At 39.7% G+C, this 20,932-nt stretch overlaps 1 protein-coding gene across 9 annotated transcripts in view; it reads left to right on the forward strand.

Moving 5' to 3' along the window:
* Nucleotides 1–20,932, forward strand: part of ZNF236 (zinc finger protein 236) — a 146,931-nt gene that overhangs the window by 93,961 nt on the left and 32,038 nt on the right. For 8 of the 9 annotated variants that reach the window (XM_019490546.2, XM_059724290.1, XM_019490548.2 and 5 more), the window contains 11 exons: nucleotides 1,038–1,288; nucleotides 2,341–2,442; nucleotides 8,281–8,432; nucleotides 10,572–10,675; nucleotides 11,455–11,606; nucleotides 11,717–11,932; nucleotides 14,293–14,572; nucleotides 16,131–16,234; nucleotides 16,563–16,928; nucleotides 18,138–18,283; nucleotides 19,203–19,446. In XM_019490546.2, the coding sequence (XP_019346091.1) occupies nucleotides 1,038–1,288; nucleotides 2,341–2,442; nucleotides 8,281–8,432; nucleotides 10,572–10,675; nucleotides 11,455–11,606; nucleotides 11,717–11,932; nucleotides 14,293–14,572; nucleotides 16,131–16,234; nucleotides 16,563–16,928; nucleotides 18,138–18,283; nucleotides 19,203–19,446 (2,117 nt within the window). The remainder of the gene's footprint in view (nucleotides 1–1,037; nucleotides 1,289–2,340; nucleotides 2,443–8,280; nucleotides 8,433–10,571; nucleotides 10,676–11,454; nucleotides 11,607–11,716; nucleotides 11,933–14,292; nucleotides 14,573–16,130; nucleotides 16,235–16,562; nucleotides 16,929–18,137; nucleotides 18,284–19,202; nucleotides 19,447–20,932) is intronic. The other variant, XM_019490547.2, reaches the window with a different exon arrangement.

A 20,932-nucleotide genomic window follows, 5' to 3' on the forward strand; every position in this document is an offset into this window, starting at 1 on the left:
TTATCAGACAACCTGCTACAACTCTAGCACTAGTTATAAAATTCTAAACAGTGTAGATAAAGTAAATAGGGGACTGTTATTTATTATGTCTCACAATACACAACGTAGGAGGCATCCAATTAAATGATCTGGCAGCAGGTTTAAAATACACAAAATGAAGTACTTTTTCAGTTGATGCATAATTAACATGTGGAATTTATTGCCCAAGGCTGCTGTGGAGCCTGATTGTATAATCTGGTTCAAAGGCAGATTAGACAGGCTTTTGGAGGATGTGTTGATTTGAGGGTTTGATGTCAGATCAAGTCCAGAAATACACAAAACTAAAACCCTTCAGCTTCCCTGGACATTCAGTTGCTGACCTCAGAATAGCTGCTACAGAATTTTAAAAATACGTTTGAACACAAAATTGTGAAACAAGAAATCATCTACAGACTAGATTGTGATTTAAATGTGGTCTAAAAAGGGCCTGCGGTGTCTTACCCCGTTATCTGGATTAGTTTCTGTGACCTTTATGTCTCTAATGTTGTAAGTCTTTGTTGTTTTCTTCAACTCCCTCTGCCTTTCTCAGCACTGCCCTCTTTCCTTCCTTTACCTGCCCCCCACCCTTTCCATGACTCCTATATTTAAAACACTCTTTCTGTGTGATGGCCTGTTCTCTGCATGTCCTTCCATAGCACCTGAAGGAAGTGAGCTGTTGCTCGTGAAAGCTTATGTTTCAGAATCAGTGTGCAAGGTAACCTCTGCTTTACCCGACGTGATGCAGCTCGGCTTGCATAATGCTGCTGCTGGGGTACTACACTACTGGAGGTGGTCTGGATCCAGCCCATCAAGCTCCTTGTGGACTGGACCCAGCTCACAGGGAGCCCCAGATCCAGTGTGGGAGTGCTAAGAGTTTGCGACCGCTGCTCTAAAGCATCCCCTACTAGCCACTGTCGGAAACAAAGTACTGAGCTACATGAACCTTTGGTCTGACTCGGCATGGCTATTGCCTGTTCATTATTTACCAGTGAAAGAAACTTTACTTCCTTTTTTCTCAGATATGAACTTGCACAACAGCTTCAGCAGCACCAACAAGCTGCTTCAATAGATGATTCCACAGTAGATCAGCAGAGCATTCATGTTTCTACACAGATGCAAGTGGAGATTGAGAGTGATGAGTTACAGCAATCAGAAGCTGTTACAACAGATCAGCAAGCTATTTTAGAACTAGATCAACAGCAAGTAGTTGGGACAGAAGAAGCAGCACTGGGGCAACAATTGGCTGATCAGCGATTAGAGCAAGATGAAGGTAAATGTTCATAACATGAAACCTATGCTAAATATGAGAAGTTTAGAATGAGTTCCTGAATTATTGAAAATTTCCACAAATGTAGTTTTTTAGGACAACTGAAATTAGAAAAAATACATGTATTTTGTGTAAAAGTTCAATTATTTAAAAATTTAATTCTTACCCTTTATTATTATATAAAATTTATGTAAAAACATTTTGTAAAAATTTTGCTTTGTGTATTTGGCTAGCAAATCTAATGCAAATATTGAACAAATATGCAAGAGAATACTTTGTAGAAAGAAAACATTATACAGTAAGCTATCTGGTAACTGGCACCTTACAAGCCGGCATGCTCTGTTAACCAGCATGCCGGCTTGTAAGGAAAAGTGAAACCGGAAGTGCCCACCGTGGCACTTTCGGTTTCTCCGAGCCCCCATGGCCTGGTGCAAAGCAACCTGTGCTGCCGAGGCCCCACGGCCCAGGGGCATAATAGCTTGTGTGGGGCTGTGCGGGGCCTGCCTCACTGTTCCACGGGGCCCGCGGGAGGGCGGCAATGCAGCGGGAGAGGCAGCGATGTGGTGGGAGGGGCGGAGGGATGTGGTGGGAGAAGCAGCAGTTGGGGCTGCTTAATTAACCGGCATATTTTGTTATCCGGCATCCCCCATTCCTGGGGGATGCCGGATAACAGAGCTTTTACTGTATAACATCACTACAGTTGATAAATTGCACACCTTTTAAGGTTGTTACAAAGCAATGCACACGTCCAATAGAGAGATCACAAAAATGTTGTTTGTTATATTAGTATAGAGTAGCTATAGTGGTGAAATGAGATGTGTTTCTGTTTGTTTTCACTCTTTAATAGAATTGATTGGTAAAAAATATATAACCCCTTCCCCCCCAAACAAATAAAACGTTTAATAAACAAAGTGGAGATTTAAAATCTCCAGCACTTCCTGTCGGGTGATAATTTTAATTTGGTCTAAAATGGCTCGGTAATGACCTCTAAAATAAAATTATTTTGGAGCAATCATTTACATTTTCTTTTCTTGAATTTGTGTTCCTTGTTTCAGATAGGTTTGTGACATCTCAGCACACTTTACAGGAAAACATGAATCAATTTGATCAGCAAGCTATAGCACAGCAGTCATTTGATCAGCAGGGATTATCACAAGGTTAGAAATAAATAACAGTTTTTATAATGAAAGCTTTTTGTAAGCCAGGACTTAAAGTGTTGGTATTACAAGCTACCTCAGATCTGTGCCCCTAGAATTTGGATAAATGTGTGTCTAATTCGTGCATGCACAAGAAAGAGACCTAATGAAAAATTCATCTTTATTGTTATTTTGGATTAAAAATTGTAATCAGAAAGTATTAAGATTTGTTTGCTTAAATTTTCTCTAGGTTTTCTTTGAAGTGATTTCTGTTTTGTTAGAACATTTTTTATTGCATCCCTTTTGTTGTCATTAACGTAAGTTAATGGGAGTCTTCATAACTTTTGCCTCAACTTCAGAAAAGTAAACTTGCGCCAGTAATTTTTGCCTCCTTCACAAGGTATTATAAAGATTAATGAATGTCTGCAAAGAATTTTTACATTGTTGCTAAAGATACCCTATACATAACATTTCAGTACATCAAATTTACAATATATGCAAATTCAAAAGTCTTTTAAAATTTACAAAAATATGTGCAGAAGTTAAAATACCAAATTGAGAGATTAGACCAGGTATGATGAGGGGCAAGTAATGTATTACAGAGGGAATATTGAGTGAGGGAAGGGTGCTAGATTAATCAGAACGGCCTGACTCCCTTAACCGTTTGGTATCAGATTCCTAAACTATAGAACTAGTTTTAAGTTATAGAATTTTTTTCAAAGAATACTTAAGTCATTCGATTTTAGATTAATTCTGTTGAAAAATACTTTCAACTGTTTCTTCTTTAAAATGTTTTTGCTCAGGAGTTTGCCTCTTCAGTGAGCAACAAAAGTTTTAAATAGGGCTGGAAGAAGGCAGTCCTGGTATCTTGCCCAGGCCCAGGAAAGAGGGCCTCATTTCTTACAGGCTTTAGCAAGTAGAAAGGAGAAAAGAAGTGTGATGGTGAAATTTATATCTGCATAAAATAAGGGCATGGGTAGTGGATGATGGAAATGAAAGAGGTGTCTTTTAGTTAAGCTATCTGGGGTTTTTTTTTTAGTAGTTACCAAACTTTTAGGGTTGATGTAACTTTTTAAAAGTTTCAGATATGAAGAAAAAAATCTCCCTCCCTCCCTCCCTCCCCACCTCCACTTGTTTGTGTGGTTTCCATTACCCTCTCCCCTTGATCCGCACAATACAGACAAGGCACAACACCACTCCTGTGCTCTTTTACCTCTTTCCATGCATCAGTGTACCTTCAGTATATTCCATACCTTGTCTTATATCCTTTCATACCCCATGTAACCTTTTATCTTCCCTTCTCTCCTCTCATTCCATGACTAGCCATTTTTTGCTCTGCATCCCTTCCATTCTGTCCCAGTCTCTGTCCATCTCCAATCTTTCATTCAGAGACTGGAGAACAGAATTTCTTCCATCATTCTAGCTACACTCCAGGTCCTAGCACCATAACACTCCCCTCCTTTACCTTGTCTTAGAATTCTTTCTAGATGCATTTTATATTTGGTCTCCCACACCTTAATTCTGATTTAGTTCATCGGGTTCTGCTACAGTAAATCTTGTAATCATAATTAGTTGAAAACTTTTGTTCTGATATTGGCTAAGTTTGCTGGTGGGTGGAAAACATTTGGAAGGCAGAAATTGCATCTTTTCACTGAGGGACTTTAGGATAGGTTTAAAATTTGGACTTTAGGGGAGTACTTGTATCAGTTTTATTGTGGAGTGGCTATTGATGATCTGCATTTGTATGTAAATGGTTTAAGTTCCTGTTGTTTCCCATTGATTCTATTTTAAAATTACTTCCATGTCTAGTTATGCATCTTTCTTCACAAAGATTTTATTGCATTTTTTTTTTATGTATTGTTCAAGCTAGAATAGTTTATTTCGTATTGCAATGGTTAATGTGCTTAAAGTTGTTTTACATTTTATATAAGATTTGTGAGAAGAAATTAAGCCATTAGATTGACTAAATCCTGATTTCAGGTCTTTTTATATTCTTGGTATTTTGACATCAGTTGCATCTTAGTTTTTTCCAAATGAAATGGAAAGAGGATGAAGAAATGCACATCTGACCACCACTATTTGAATTGTCAATGATTTTGTTAATCATCTCAAATTTACAAAAGTGGTACAGGAAACCGAAACATGATTAATTTAAAAAAAAAAAATCTCATTTGTATAAGATTTTTCCTCTTCTACTTGGAATCTCATCCACAGATTCCCTACTCTTTGAAGTTTCCTTGAAGATTCTGGAGCCCTTCAAAATTTTTGAATTTCAGGTAGGTAAGCATATGCGCGGATGCATGCGTTAAATTGGTCGACCCTCTCCCTGTGTCTGCATCTGTGCTTCATGCTCCTCAGTTCCTTTTTCCTGCCAATTATGTAGGACATTTAAGTCCAAGACATTGTATCTTCTCTTTCCTTGGTACTGATAGGCTACATCAGGGGTAGGCAACCCCTGGCACAGGTGCCAGGGTGTGGCACTTGAAGGCATTTTGCTTGGCACGTGCACCTCAGGGTGGATGGCGGGGAAGGGGTTGGGGTTGCACTGCCATAAAAAGGATTCGGGCACTCATGGCTACCCCGCTGTCCACCCCTGACACGCCAACATCTTACCAAGTTGAGGTTGTAGGTGTTTTTGCCACTCTGCCCAAAAACGTTGCTAAACCCTGGGCCACTTTCTTGTTAAATATATTGGTTTGATACTAAACTTCATAATAAAACAATGTTGAAGTGTTTTAAATCTTCATAGTTGTTAATTAAAAAGACAGTCTTTGGGTTTGGCAATAAAGAAACCCAGGTCTTTACATCTACACAGACCTCAGGATTGTACACATACATTTTCTTTAAAGTTTTGAAGTTGCATCCTCTCTTTAAGATGTTTTCTTCAGCAATCCTTCTTTCCTTAAACCATTTGACTTGTATAGTGTGTTGATCATGTCTGCTGTTGGCAGCGAGGTCATCAGTGGAATCACTTATTCCCTCGAACAAGCTTTGAAGTCACCAAGAATGGTAAAGGGCCAAGATTTTTTTTTTTTATTACTTTTTACATGTGCATGCCACACGCCCTTTCATTTGAAATCTTCAGAGGTCAGTAGCAGGCAAAGGAATCTGTTTCGTAGAAAAGTGATTTTTTTTGGATCAACTGGCATCAAATGCTCTGTAGTCTAGGGCATCATTTCACTGCTTCCTTCTTTGATGCTCTCTGTGATCTCAGTTAGATGCTACTAGTATAGATTATATAAGTAGTGGAACAAGTTTCTCAGACTGCTGTGATCTGTAATAGGATGATTCTGAACCCATATGAAGATATCCTGGGTGTTAGACTTCTATTTTGCTTTACCCAGGCATTCTATCAAATAACATGTTGAAATCATGATTTGTGATCTCCATTCTTTCAGCTGCAGCTCATTCGGGCCCTGAAGTTTTTTTTTCCAATGACGTAGACTGTTGATTTGACCAACTTTCAATAGATAGAATAGAAAGTATAAAAGGAAAATATTTATTTGGGACTCTTAATTCACATAATTGCTTTTAAGTACCTTAGAACTGGTACCATTTGAACGGTTTGTTAGTTGTGGAAGTAGCCTCCAGATCATGATTGAATGGTCAAAAGTTTTTCCTGTTAACAGTCCATGAGTTATTTGTGATTCTTGTAGGCAAAACATTCTTCTTTGATAGTGTATTGATCTCCAGAGTGTTTTGTTCTGCAGTACATCAGGTGGAAATGGACAGGAAATAATTTTGGATGAAACCTACAAGACAAGGCAGTAAGTTTCAGATCTAAATAATTGTATTATAAGTAGTACAGACTTTCATCCAGAACTGAAGGTGACTCTCCTGTGATATGACTTTGCCTAATTCCAAATATCCCTCCACTTCTATACCTGATGAAAGAAAATATGTAAGGGTCTTCAGGACAAATAGTGATAAAGCATAGGATTGAGAATCAAAAGATCTCTATTCTATTTTTGACTCTGGTACAGGTTTCTTGTGTGACCTTTGGTTGTGTCACTTAATGCCTTTAAGTCTTAAACTGCCCATCAGTACAATAGAATCACTGTGGATGTATATTATGTAGTAAATACTACCAACGTGCACAGGATAGAGAAGCTGCTTATTGAACTCCCAGAAATAATTAAAACGTGAGCATTGGAAAATGCTCCTAATAAAAGAGATTAAACAAACCAGCTTGTATCGCATCCCCTGCTTCTTATATCCTTAATTCATGCTTATTCCAGAATTTCTTTTTGTAAGTGGTGTTTAATTCTCCAGGATGACCCTTTGACACCTTTGATTGTACTGGTCATTTTTCTGAGGACTTTGAAACAAAGTCTGAGATTTGTTCAGGGATTTCTTAGCAATTTTTCAGGATGTCCATATCATGTGAAAGAAATAATGTTCTAATATATTAATACTTTTTGTCTACTGAAAAGGACACTGAATTTATAGGTGGCCTTTTCCACTATACTTAACATTTATTTCCCTATTTTTTTCTCGTGTTCTTCAGAAGGCCTTATATAATCCTTGCTTTGAATTTCATTTTTTTTCTCCAAAATGCCATCAATGGGTTCTTTGAAATAGTTGCTTTGCCTACAAAATTTGTCCCTAAACATCCTCTAGATTATCATTGTAAACCTTTTTGTGTGACTCTTCTTCAGGCTTCTTTTTAGTCTGTCACTTCCTTCAACCAGGAAATTAATTTAGCTATGACTGAGCTAAGCTTTCTGATTATCATAAAAAGGAAAGGAAAGTTGTTTTGAAGTTGAGTACTAAGAAATTTCCGATTTCATATGATGCATCCCAGTTAATAATGTGTAGTAATCTTCAAATATTTTGTAAGCATTGCTATTTTGCCTTTGATGGTATTGTGGTTGTCTATGGTTATACAGTTCTACACTGTTCTCCTATTCTTCTTCTCTGTTGTCCATTACAGGCAAACTGCATAGAAAGAATAAAATTTAATTCCCAGTACTGTTTTTTTTTTTTTTATAACAAATAATTGTGGCCTCATTTTTCCCATGAAAACTTTGACTGACTTTTTACATAAGAAATATCACACTCTATCTTTTTTATCAAAAAAGGGGTGGAGGTTGAAGATTGTTTGATAACATCAAAACAGTTGGAAATCTGAGCTATACTTTACTGGCTCTCAATCATCCTATTATAAGCCAGTCATCAGTTTGTTTATTACATTGGCAAAGAAGGAGGTAGGATTTGATATAACCAAAAGAACAAATTTTGAGGCATTTTTTTATAGTAATGTGAATGAACAACATTTTAGTTTTACTTTGCAGTTTGCTTCTGAAAGGCACTACTCTACTATTAATCTAAAGAGTGGGAATATGTGGAGGAGATCCAAAGTAGGAGAAAATGGGGTTACTTTATCAAAAACTGGAGTTCTCCTATTGGGACATCTCCTCCACTCACCCGCCATCCTCCCCACTGAGCTTTGCATCCTTGTGATCAGCTTCCAGTGTAATAAAGGGAGCGTGGTACCAACATGGATAAAGGGAGCTGGGTCAACCTGTTTGACACATGCATGCTTACATACAAGAAATTCAAAATTTCAATGGCTCTGAGATAAGGCATCCTGAAGAAACTTCAAACAGTGTTGTTCTGTGGAGGAGATTGCCTAATAGAATTCCAGCTAATGGTAAGTAACTCTTACATGAATATTTAGTAGATGCCCAGAATGCTCATGCATTTTACCAATTACCAGCAAAGGGTATGATATATTTTTTGGCTGTTACTCTCCTTTTTTAAAATCAGGCTTCAAAATAGTGCTCTGTTGTTCATGTCCTATTTAAATTCTGTACATTCTGTTATTCAGAGCTTCTGACTTTCTTTAATTTATGGCAGGTTTTACAGTGAATGATAGCTACAATCAGCAGAATCAATTTCCAGCTGTGCAGCAGCTACAGGATTCAAGCACACTTGAATCTCAGGCTCTTTCAACAAGTTACCATCAGCCAAATCTGCTTCAGGTTCCAAACACAGACACTATTAATGTAGTGAGTATAAAACATAGAATTTATTTTTACTTTTTTTGTGATGTCGACTTTCTTGTGGAGACATTGGCTTCTTCTAGAGAATGGCTGTACAACCATAAAATGAGGCGGTAAATCTCAGGATTTTTCTTGCTTATTTTCTATTTAAAGCATAAAAAACACTAAATACATATATTGTTGTTCCAGCCACATTTAAAAAGAAGATACAAATTTATCACTTTCTTTTATGCTTTCTTAAAACTAAAATTCTAGAGATATGCATGATATGGACATGCTAAACGTTAGAAATTTAAAAGGGAACTTAAATAGGCAGATGGAAGATATGTGACATGAAATTATGGAATTTTCATGGCTAAAGATGTCTCAGAATCTCTGGTTGCCAATTATATGCTTTTTCATAATGTTTTTTTGACATAAGTTTTTGTTTACCCTAACCATACCTAATTTAAAGGCATTCTGTAGTTACTGTTGTTTTCATGATAGGTAAAACCTAGTATATGACTGTTTTGTACCCTTCCAAGTGTTGTAAATGTGGATTAGAGACCTAAAGTATCCTGTAAGGGCCCTGGCAATGTTACATTTATGGTGTGATTCATGTATTCCTCACACCATAAATGTGAGTGTGCCATATGTTAAAGCCAATTTATAGTGTAGTAATATAGCAAATGAGACACAAAGATGTTTGATATAATGTGGACCATCTTGTGGCTTGTTTGTACTGCAACTTAAACTGAGTATGTGGCGTGTTGGGGATGCCCCAGACCAAATCCTGACACTCAGCTGAGCTTCAGCATTCAGTGTGCAGCAGCCTCCAGGTCTGAGGCACAGCTGTTGTCTACCCAATCAGCAGGATCAGGTGGGTGGCAGCCCTGACTTCTGGTCCTGGCCACCCCTCAAGGCAGATGGAGGTGGGGGTGCCATAAGCCTGCTATCAGGGAGCATCAGAAGAAGCTCTCTGATCTCTAGTTCCTGTCATACAGGGACTTTCAAAAAATATGAGTGGTACTGGGCTGTCTGACCCCAGGGCTGCTGGCTCTGTACCTGGTTTCTGAATCTGAGGAGCCATTAAGGCTGTGGTTGCAGTCTAGCTACAGGTGTACTTTTTAAAATTCCCCAGGTACTGGGAACAAGTGGCAGTTATTGGGTGTTTGGGATCCGTGTGATGCCATGGTATTTTTAGGATCTGGCATAAAATTAGTTGGATCCCAACTGCAGAAGTAAATTAGTGTCTATCAGTAATATTAAAAGGTGGATTTTAGTGTCTCTGGAGATGAGAGTATTTTTCAGATACAGGTACTAGAGCTTATTTTCTCTGCAGCCTTCATGGAGTGCCAGCCTCTCTGTAAGGCTGCGCTATCATTTGTTTTAAGAAAAGAGTTTAGGCATCGAAAGGTAGTAATAACTGTCAGCACTGGGTTTTTTATCACCTGGTTGTTAGATTAATTTAGAATAGGGATTTTCAACTTCTTTTAAAGAATGTACCCCTTCTGGGTACACTTCTGGTGGAGCGGGGGAGGGGGTGGCAGTGGTAGCACAAGGTGGTGGATGGTGGCGGTGCCCATCACTGCATGCAAACCCCTCCCCTCCCCCTCTCCCGGTGTCCAGGTGGCATCTGTGTGGCCCACAGAGGGGAGCCATTGCTTTTAGGCCCCCCCCGTCCCTGCTCCTGGGAGGCAGCGATGCAGGGTGTTGGGTGGCAGTGCTCCATCCCCGTCCGCCTACGCGTACCTCCTAGCTCCTTTCCAAGGACCCCTGGGGGTACGCCTAATTTAGAAGGTAGGATACTATGTAGAGAGACTGCTTTCTATTTCTGAAATCCTTACTTGCCTCGAATTACCAGAACACCTAACTAGGTTTTTGTAGATTCCCAGATTGGAAGAGACACTGCATTGGTTCCATTAATTCCCATTGTATAAAAATACTTTTCTGTTGTTCTGCATCTTTGTTCCCTTCATCTCATGGTCAGAAGGCACATTGGTTTTATTCTTATGATAAATTTTACAAATAAGCAAATTGCAGATTCTGTATCTTTTCATTTGAACATTTGGGATATGGAGATGCTTTGAGTCTTTATTACATGTTTGCATGTCTTGAATTTTGCTATTGATGAGTTTTAAGATTTCTGACTACTTTGATTTCTAGACTACTCGCCTGATACAAGATCAGTCACAAGAAGAACTTGAACTGCATAACCAACGCCCCCATTTTCTTGAGGATAGTGAAGATCAAAGTAGGCGTTCCTACAGGTCTGTTTTACTTTATTTTTAATCTTAGTCTTATAACTTTTTTTAATATCCTCTATTACTTTTTAAATGTAGCCGATACAGACACCATCAAGGGCTTTGGAAACCAGCTGTACACTTTGAAAATCAGTCTATAACTTTGAAAGAAGACAGTGAAGGAGAGATAGGGGGAACGAGCCTATTATGCAGTTATGTTAATGATCATTGTGATTCACTCAGTGAACAGAGCATACTGTATTCAGATGTTGAACCCCACTCTTGAACTGTTCTTAATGGATTTTTTTAATGTAACCTCATGTTTCTGAAAGCATATATCCTTTTGTACAAATTTCACATGATAAATACTGTTGCAAGTTGTGCAGAATTTACATTCTACCATACCACTGAATGGCAGCACTGAATATATTAACAAAACAGAAGCAGAAATGATATGCTGACCCCATCTGTTTCAACCAGATGTTGAGATCATAGTCTTGACCATCTTGATTGGAACATCCAAAGAAAGACTTAAACAAAGACTAGAAGTTCCTGATCATTCTGGTCACCGTAGGGCCACCACATGTTACACTATTTGCCCTAAATAACCAAGTTCCACAAGTTGATGGATTTTGTGAAAAGAAAACAGAAGACCAAAATATTTTCATTAAACACTTGATTGATTCTATCCCTGTAAGTCCTGGGTACTATCAGATTTTCCAGTTAAGACAGTAGAGATTTTTTTAAAAGACACTTGTAAGGTGCATCAATATAACACTATCTGAAAACTACCTTTTCTTAAATAGATGTGAGTATTGCAACAAGGGTTTTAAGAAATCCAGCCATTTGAAGCAGCACGTGCGATCACATACTGGCGAGAAGCCCTATAAGTGCCAACTGTGTGGCCGTGGGTTTGTTTCCTCAGGAGTTCTTAAATCACATGAGAAGACCCATACAGGTAACTACTCAAAACCTGTATTTGCTTAAATGACTTCAGGTTTGGGAGTTGTCAATATTATATGTAAATGTATTGGATATGTTAAATACTTTTTTCCCTGTTTCTTTAAGGAGTTAAAGCATTCAGCTGTAACATTTGCAATACATCCTTTACTACCAATGGCAGCCTTACCAGACACATGGCAACTCATATGAGCATGAAGCCTTATAAGTGTCCATTCTGTGATGAGAGTTTCCGAACAACTGTTCACTGCAAAAAGCACATGAAAAAACACCAGGCAGTTTCCTCTGCAGTAACAACAGCTGGAGAGGCAGGAGGAGGAGGAGGTGAGCAGCTTATTTTTTTCCTGTTAGTGCTTTTTGATACAGAAATGATCATCAGCAAATTACATTCATGTGATGCTAGAGCTGTGATTTATAACTTTTTTCATTCCAAAATGTAAGCATATGCCTAATGAGTCAGTAAAACTGATTTTTTTGTTTTGTTTTGTTTTTTTCTTAAATCAGTAGAGGAAACAAAACATACTTTTCAGCAGTTCTGATCTGTAAATGTTGAAATGGTATTCAATATATAGTAAAATCTCTCTTATCCAGCATGAATGGGAAATGGAGGGTGTTGGTTCTCTAAAAATTCCGAAGACAGTGCCATACTTGTAGTGCAAATTTTCAAAAATTAGTGTACAATGCATTACAGTATAACATAGTGTGCCCGCCTCTGTTCCAGGAGGTGCTCCCGGGCAACTCTTGCGTGGGCGGCTGACCGGGCCTGCCCTGCTCTCGCTGGGGAGTCCCTGGAACTCGCCGGCCATGGTCGTGGCTGGGCCTGCCGCCGGGGTGTCCCCCTCGCTGCGGCCTCCAGCGCCGAAGCGCCCCTGGGCGGGCTCACACGGGGCTCCGACCTCCCCTACACCCCGGCCAACGCCACCTTGGGTCCTGGATCTTCCGTCCCTTGTCCCGGAGCGAAGACTGAGCGTCGAGGGCCCTCTCCGCCCTTTGCGGCTGTCTTCTCCGACACCCCGCCGGGACCTCTGCCCGGTCTTCCCTGGTTCCCTCGCCGGGTTCCCTCCGGCTCCAACCCGGTTCCTTCACTGGAGCTCCCGCTGGCTCCAACCTGGTTCCTTCACCGGAGCTCCCGTCGGCTCCAACCCAGTTCCTTCACTGGAGTCTCCCGCCGGCTCCAATCCGGTTCCTTCACCGGAGTCTCCCGTCGGCTCCCCGGAGCCTCTGCCAGCTCGTCCCCCGTTACCTCACCGGTGAATCCAGCTGGCCCTCTCTCTAGGCTCCTCCTCGGGGCTTCTGCCGGCTCCCGCGTCAGTTTCGCCGCTCCTCTCCGGCGGCGCGGCTCTCCCCGCCTCTGTTGCTCCCGGCGCGGCTGCAGCCTGTTCGGCCCACGGTCAAAGCCCCTTGCGGGGGCCCGGTTCCACTCCCGGGCTTCCTCCCGGGCTCCGCGTCCTCCCACCACCCGCCCCTTCTCTCCTCGGGGCTGCCTTTTTATTTCCGCGGAGCAGCGCCTCTCGCTGACGTCGCTCCGCCTCAGCTGTATGAAAGCGCGGCTAACGAGCCACGTGGGTGGTTCCCCGGCCTGCACGCCGCCGCTGCTCCCCTCTCCTGCGGAGCATACATACGTGTTCCCCCCGGCCCAGCTCTAGTCCCGTTGTCCCTGGGACACATAGTTTATAAAGAATAAAATGACATACAGATAAGAATGCCATAATAGTCAGCCACACCAAACGCCAGGGCAGCCCGACTGCACGCTGCTGCAGCAGGGGGGAGAGGTGTGCACACTCAGATACTCTGCGCAGGTACCCTCACAGTGGTGCAGCAGGCAGCAAAGCAGTGTGACGCGGCGCCGGGTATGTTCCACCACTGAAATTCTGGTTAATTAAGTATTCTGGTTAAATGCCAGATAACAGATTTTACTGTATGTATGACTGTGATAATACTTTGTATCTTATTTATTAAAATTGTTTCATGTGGCAAATATCAAATGACTTGTCAAAATATTTTTCATATTTCTACTTTGTGTGCATTCTTCCATTTACATTCTACCAACCTGGTTTCTTTCTTATGGAAATCTCTTGCTTAAAAAAAATCTTAATTCAGATTATATGGGTGCAAACAAAGCTTGATATATTAGTAGAAAAGTGTGTGGGCATTTCCATGAAGGTGAGATCCTACAGTGGTGGAATTTTTGTGTTTTAGTATTTTCTGAAGAATTTAAAATCAGTTCTGTTGAAAAAGTAATTAAAAAAAAAATGGAATTCAAAGTTCCATATTGACCGCCTACATTATATTTATTTGTGTGGATATGCATGCATAGACACGCATACATGCACACGCTCGTGAACGCCACAGACACATGCATCTAGAAGCCTTGTTGAGTTGTTATGAGCTATAAAGGTTTTGTATTTGAGGTTTACTTGACAGTTGTTTTGCTGTAGAAAAAAACAAGTGTGCTTACTAGAGCTGTATTTTCTAATAGGTTTTTTTTTGTTTCTGTTTAAATGTAGCTAAGCAAAAGTGGAGTTAGCATGGAGAATGTGTATTAGAAATTTTGGGTAAAATACATTATACCCCAACAACTTTAACGCTGTCATATTGGCACCATGCAGTAACCGTATGATTAACACATGTTGTAATTTATAATCCCAGATAAGATTAAATAAACTCTTGTACTTTTTAAATAGCTGTAGGGTTGGAAGAAGATGATGAAAATTCTGAGAGGACCTCTAGAAAGTCTCGGCCTGGGGTCATCACTTTCACAGAAGAAGAAACAGCAGAACTTGCAAAAATTAGACCTCAAGAAAGTGCTACAGTCTCAGAAAAAGTTCTTGTCCAGTCTGCTGCAGAAAAGGATAGAATTAGTGAGATCAAAGATAAGCAAGCAGAACTGGAAGCAGAGCCCAAATATGCCAACTGTTGTACATATTGTCCTAAAAGCTTTAAAAAGCCAAGCGACTTAGTCAGGTAAGAAATGTCAGAGTTTTGTGCCTTTTGGGTACGCTAAGTTCTTCATCTCACGCCTCCCCAATGCCAATATGATCTTTCATGCAACTAAATTAAACTGTCTTGTCTAATTGTAAAATGTTATGAGGATTAACTAGTACTACCATATTTACGGAAATCCAGCATAACCCCCGAATGCAAAACAACCCACTCAATAATTAGTTTCTATATATGGAAGATTATAATTTTTTAATAATTCCATGTATAGAATCTAATTATTGGGAGGGTTGTTTTGTGTGTGTGTGTGTGTGTGTGTGTGTCCAGTGCTGCAGCACGGCAAGCAATAGCAGAGGGGATTGTGATGGTGGGGGCAGGTAATGGGGAGCCTGTAGGCAGACAGGTGGTGGGAGAGGCAGTGGCGGTCTGGCAGTGGTGATATGACTCAAGTCCCAGCTAGAACTACTACTGCTATTGAGCCAGGTTGGAGCTGTGCTTCATAGGGCCTGCCAGCGCAGAGTATGAGTGAGTGGTTGGGGACAGGGAGGAGTGGGGACAGCAGGAAGGCAGAAGCTGCAGGGAGGGGTGGAAGATGGGAGGAAGAGGGGATGGGAGACCCCGAGGCTTCTGGGAAGTGAGAGGTAGATGGAGGGAAGGGGGTCAGGCTGCAGCTGCAGTTACAGCTGCAGCCCCAACCCTGAATTGGAGCTGGGGCTGGAGCCAGAACTACAGTAGCTGTCTACCCACCCCCGTCTTCCTGTCTCCTTGTAAGCAATTCCAAGACAAGAGACTATTTTCCCCATGTTAAATGGAGGGGAAACCTTGTCTTGGAATCCAGTAAATACAGCAATAAGCACTTCATTTTCACAGCAGTTTATAAATACTTAATGAGTGCATCCACATGTCCCGCTATGGTGTTGTTGTTACTGCGCCGTCATTTAGTACTTCCTTTTGGAGTACTTCCATTTTTTTTAGTACTTCTTTTTGGAAGTACTTAAAAATGGTGCTGTAACAGCCAGTACTGCGCGGTGTGTGCCGCACATGGCTATTTTTAGGCATTACGTCACTGTAGCAATGTGCTATAATGGGAAAGCACGTAGCTATGGCATCGTAGCTGCAGTCACAGGTTTTGCCCATGGATGCTATATCGCCACAGTGTGTTACTACCGTGATGTAGTATCGTGTGTAGACACACCCAGTATTGCTCTTTGAGGTAGAAGGAAATACTGCCTATTCTGAGATGTACTATTGCTGCTTTTTTCTCATATTTCCATTTTCCTGCGTTAAGATGATTATTTTAAAGTCTTAGAATAAATATTTATATTCAGGGATTTGCTTATGTGGATTTTTATAGCAGTAGAATTAGAATATGCAACATGTAAAAATCTAGTTGGAGAATGAAAACAAATCGCATATATCTTTAAATTCAGCTTCCTACCAGTTCTGAATATTTAATAAGCTTAAATGTAAGTTTAAATATTTCATTTTTTTAAGTTCTAAGATACAAAGTGTTTAGAAATTGTCATGCTTTTTTAAAAACGCCAGTCAACACAGTAATTCAGGTGCACCCATTTCTGTGTAGGCATGTTCGCATCCACACTGGAGAGAAACCATACAAATGTGATGAATGTGGAAAAAGTTTTACAGTGAAGTCTACTCTTGATTGTCATGTAAAAACACACACAGGTTAGTAAGACTTTGAAGTTCTGTATAAAGCTGTAAAGCTCTGTGTACTTGGACTTCTGTTACTTATTATGGATGATGGAAGTTGGCATCTGCTGATGGGAAGTTAGGCACACTATACTAAGATGTGAGAGTGGACAAAAATGGAGGAGCTAAATTCAGATGGGAATAAAGGGAAGGATTAGATGGACAAGGGGCATTATTATGATCATCAAGATGAGAAAGTGAAGTGCAGCGTTGACAGAAAAACATCATCAAATCATAAATGTTAGAAAAAAGAAATGTTTAGAACTGATTTTGTTTCTCCAACTCTCTTCTTGATCTTTTTCAGGCCAGAAGCTCTTCAGTTGTCATGTATGCAGTAATTCTTTTTCTACCAAAGGGAGTCTAAAAGTGCATATGCGTCTGCATACTGGAGCAAAGCCATTTAAGTGTCCACACTGTGATTTACGGTTTCGTACTTCAGGGCGCAGAAAAACCCACATACAATGTCATTATAAACCAGAGACCAAGAAGGTCAGGAAGCCTGTCACCCGTGCCTCAGCTGAGGGACTGCAGCCAGTGAATCTTCTTAATTCTTCATCAACAGACCCCAATGTTTTCATAATGAATAACTCTGTTTTGACAAGTCAGTTTGATCAAAATTTGCTTCAGCAAGGACTTGTAGGGCAGGCTATCCTCCCTGCTTCTATGTCAGGTAAAAAAAGGGATAATGATATTTATGGTGATTTAGCTAATTACTGAATTTTCACTTCTCTTTCAGTTTAAGCTTATGTCAGACTGCAGTTTTTAGTCGAGGAAGACTTCCATTGATCCCATGATTTAACATTCCAAAATAAGTGACACTTTCAGTAGCACAAGAATAATATACCTACATTGACAGCACAAAGATTGAAGTAGGGAAATTAGGACCGATGACTCCTAGAAAAAAATGAGCAACTAGTTGGTTTTCCCGAAAACTAAAGGAGAGTAAAAGAGCATACTCTTGCACCAGGCATAGAATTTTTAAAAAATATATTCTACAGCAGCTTTTTAAATGATGAATTAAGTTCTGAGCTTAAAATAAGTCAGATTTGATTCTTTAGGATGTCTTTACATGTGCTCTGAGGGTGCTGAGGGGAAGGGGCACTTTAATTAGAGTGAATCTGAGAGCCGCTCAAGTAAAGCACCTGTAGCGTCGTGTGTATTCAGCATCCCATGCTTCAAAATGGCGGTGGGGGCACTTTAACTAAATCTTGTTTGATGAGCTTTATTTGAAGTGCCTCCATCATTGTTTCGTAGCAGGGGGTGCTGAATACACAACATGTGGGGATGCTGGAGTATGCTAATTAGCACACTCCAGTAGACTTAATTAGTCTGGTCTGATGCATAATAATTACAGTGCATTGGAGCAGTGTCCCCGCATATCTACAGGCACCCTTAATGTGCAGTCAGTTTCTACCCATATTAATACATAGTGTGTTTATAAATAGAACATACTTTGAAATGTCTTTTTGAAATACACAGGTTTTTTACTTAGTAAAGTTGCTGAGACTTCATGGGTCCATGTATATTTAGCATTACAGTGTGCCCATTTGTAAATCTGTTCTTTTTATATTCGGAGAGGGTATGCCCCCAAAAGAAAAGGATCTTTGGAAATTTGACATAATAGGTACACATTTTAAAAGGTAGTCTGTAACTCTACTTCATAGAAAAGGTGGCCAGCACTTAAATCTATTTTCCCCTTAAATTTTGTGAATATTTTTGTAAACCTAAAAAGCTAAGTATTAACTATATGGATTTAATTAATTTTCCTGGGTATACAGAATTGCATATTTTGGTAATTGATTGGATTAAGAATACTGGTTAAAAAGGAGACCAGGAGTGACTAAGAAAAAAATTATAATATGACTGTTTTCTTTGATAGCTGGAGGTGACTTAACTGTGTCCTTGACAGATGGCAGTTTGGCCACTCTTGAAGGAATACAGTTACAGCTTGCTGCTAATCTGGTTGGACAGAACGTTCAAATTTCTGGAATCGATGCTGCTAGTATTAACAACATCACATTGCAGGTAGGCATTCCTTGATTTTTTTGATTAATAAGAGCCCTGATTCTGGCTGAAGCTTCGTGTGCACAGACACCTTTATGCTGGCAGAGCTGCACTGACTTTACTATGGCTCTGCTCAGGTACAGAACAGAGTTCCCTGCATTTTTAAGAATTAGAGTAGTGGTTGGTCAGAACTGGAAAAATGTGTGCACATGTGTGTGCGCACATGCATGGGTGCACTGAAAAGAAAACTGCAGGCCTCTTTCTTTAGCATGTCTCTGAAATTGTATCCAAATTGCAACTTGTTTGAAACTTATTTTATGCTTTTTATTATTTTATTTTTTTAAGTGAACACTTTTTTTTAATCTACATTTGTCCATTCAGGAAAAGCTCCCTCTCTCAGTACAAGAAACCTGCTTCTACCTCTGTTTCTGTATTTAACTATTGGCTAAATTCTCAACAAGTATGTTTATAAGTATAAATTAGAAATGAACATGGATTAGGAAAAAAGTGGAAAAAAAGAGCAAGATTAAGCAGGAATTTAGGTATATAGTTCCACCAGATAGAGAAAAATGTCATTTCCACTATCAATCTGGCCCCCAGCACTCCATTCTCTTTTACCTTACCTTCAGTATTAAATACCTGTGAAATGTGTTACATTTTATATAGCACCCCAAAAATGATAAAGAAGAAATACTGAGTTCTAAGATGGAGGAACCCAAGATGAAAAAGGGTATCTTTTAAGTAGGCCCTTCATGATTGAATCTAATGATTGTCACAACTACTCAAACATTTTGTCTGTTGCATTTACTGTGACAGATCTGGAGAAAGAGATGCTGTCTTAGCCAAAGCCCAAGCTTTTTAGTATTATGAAGCACAAAGGCAGCTCTTTGAATTCTGAATTTATACTGAAAATGTTCACTTATCCACATTTGTTTTTTAGATTGATCCCAGTATCTTACAGCAAACACTGCAGCAGAGTAATCTACTTGCCCAACAGCTAACTGGGGATTCCAATATGCCCGCACAGAACAGTTCCCTCCAGGCACCAGACAACACAGTGCCAGCTAATGTGGTTATCCAGCCCATATCAAGCCTATCTTTACAGCCCACAGTTACCTCTTCAGCGAATATGACGATAGGATCCCTTTCTGAGCAGGAATCTGTGTTGACAACTAGCAGTAGTGGTAAGATGTTATTAACTCTTTGTTTTCACTTTGTTTCTTTTTAAGATCATTTTATTTCTATTTTGAACTGATGGGACCTGATTTTTTTTTTTTTTTTTTTTTTTAAACTGACACTTTTTAGTTTTGTAGGCAACTGTAGGCCTATATATAGACAATTATATTTTTTTTAAATAAGTGTTTTTTATGCCTAGGGCTAAGTACAGACAGTGAAAAAAACCCAAGGCTGAATTGATTCAATCTTCACAGGTTAGTCTAAACTGCATAGATTGAACCAATAAGCAAGTGAACAGACATTCACTTTGGATTCCAGAAATGCAGCTAAATTCCCTGCAGTGGCCCAGGCCAGAAGCCAAAAGGCACTAGAGCATGCCTCCCTGTTCAACTGAAGCAGACAGCTTAAAGCCAAGGCTGGCCCACCCAGGGAGGTTTGCAGGGAAGGTGCAAAGCATCCTGGAATGCTGAGGGACTGTGAGTTAACTTGACTTCGGAGGGGATCTGGGACAGAAATTCAATAAACCGATTGAACCTGAAGTTAAGCCTGATACTACATCCATCGAGGTTTACCTTAAACCAGTTTCAGCCATTCTGAAAGTGGTTTATGTGCACTTAACTTCTGTTGTGTTATAGATTTGAAACGGTTTCTGATCACTTATACTGGTTTATGTTTAAATTCTGTTTGTAGACTAAATGTTAGCAGTTAAGGGTGAATACAAAAGTGTCCCTACAAAACTGGAAGCCAGGTCTAAGATCCTTACGTAAACTTGGACCAAGCTATTTCTTAGTCACACATGTGCTTCATTTAGACTGCAAGTTTGTCAGAACCAGGACTATGTCAAGGAATGTCCTGTTTTTGTGTATATTTTGTTGGACAGATGACTGACACTCATTTTGGGTAATTCCATCAATAATGTTTTCTTTAAGTATTATTAGGGCTCTGTACCTGAACAACCAAACAAAGCAATTGGCAGAGTTAGTATTACAACTAAAGACTAAAAATAGAGGATTTGTGCATAGGAAGTTCTGAGATCTTTAAGTATGGTTGAGATGTCAGTCTCTACTTTTTCCTGAAACTAGGCATTCAGAAACTACGTGTTTATTTTTCCAAGCTACACGGTTTTGGAAATCTTCAGTGTTAAACAGTAAGGTCCAAGTTGTGATAATGTTGAGGGGTGTTGTTGCCATGATGGTCCAGGACAAATGAGGGAGGCAAGGATTTTTTCTCTCTTATCAGGAAGGGTACGTTGTTACCCAAAAGTTTGTCTCTGTTCTTCACAACTATACAGTTGGTCCAATAAAAGATATTACCCACAAAAATCCTTAAGCCAGAGTTTTTATTTTGACTTTGAAACATTTTATACATTGAAACATTGATTCAATCTGTGTGCTCTCTTGAAATATTTTGATGTCATTGAATCTGTGTTTTCTGATGGGGAAACTTTCAGTGGAAAGATTATAATCACCTCTTTGTGTTGCTGCATTCTTATAC

This window comes from Alligator mississippiensis, chromosome 3, assembly GCF_030867095.1.
Source record: "Alligator mississippiensis isolate rAllMis1 chromosome 3, rAllMis1, whole genome shotgun sequence".
Taxonomy (NCBI): Eukaryota; Metazoa; Chordata; order Crocodylia; family Alligatoridae; genus Alligator; species Alligator mississippiensis.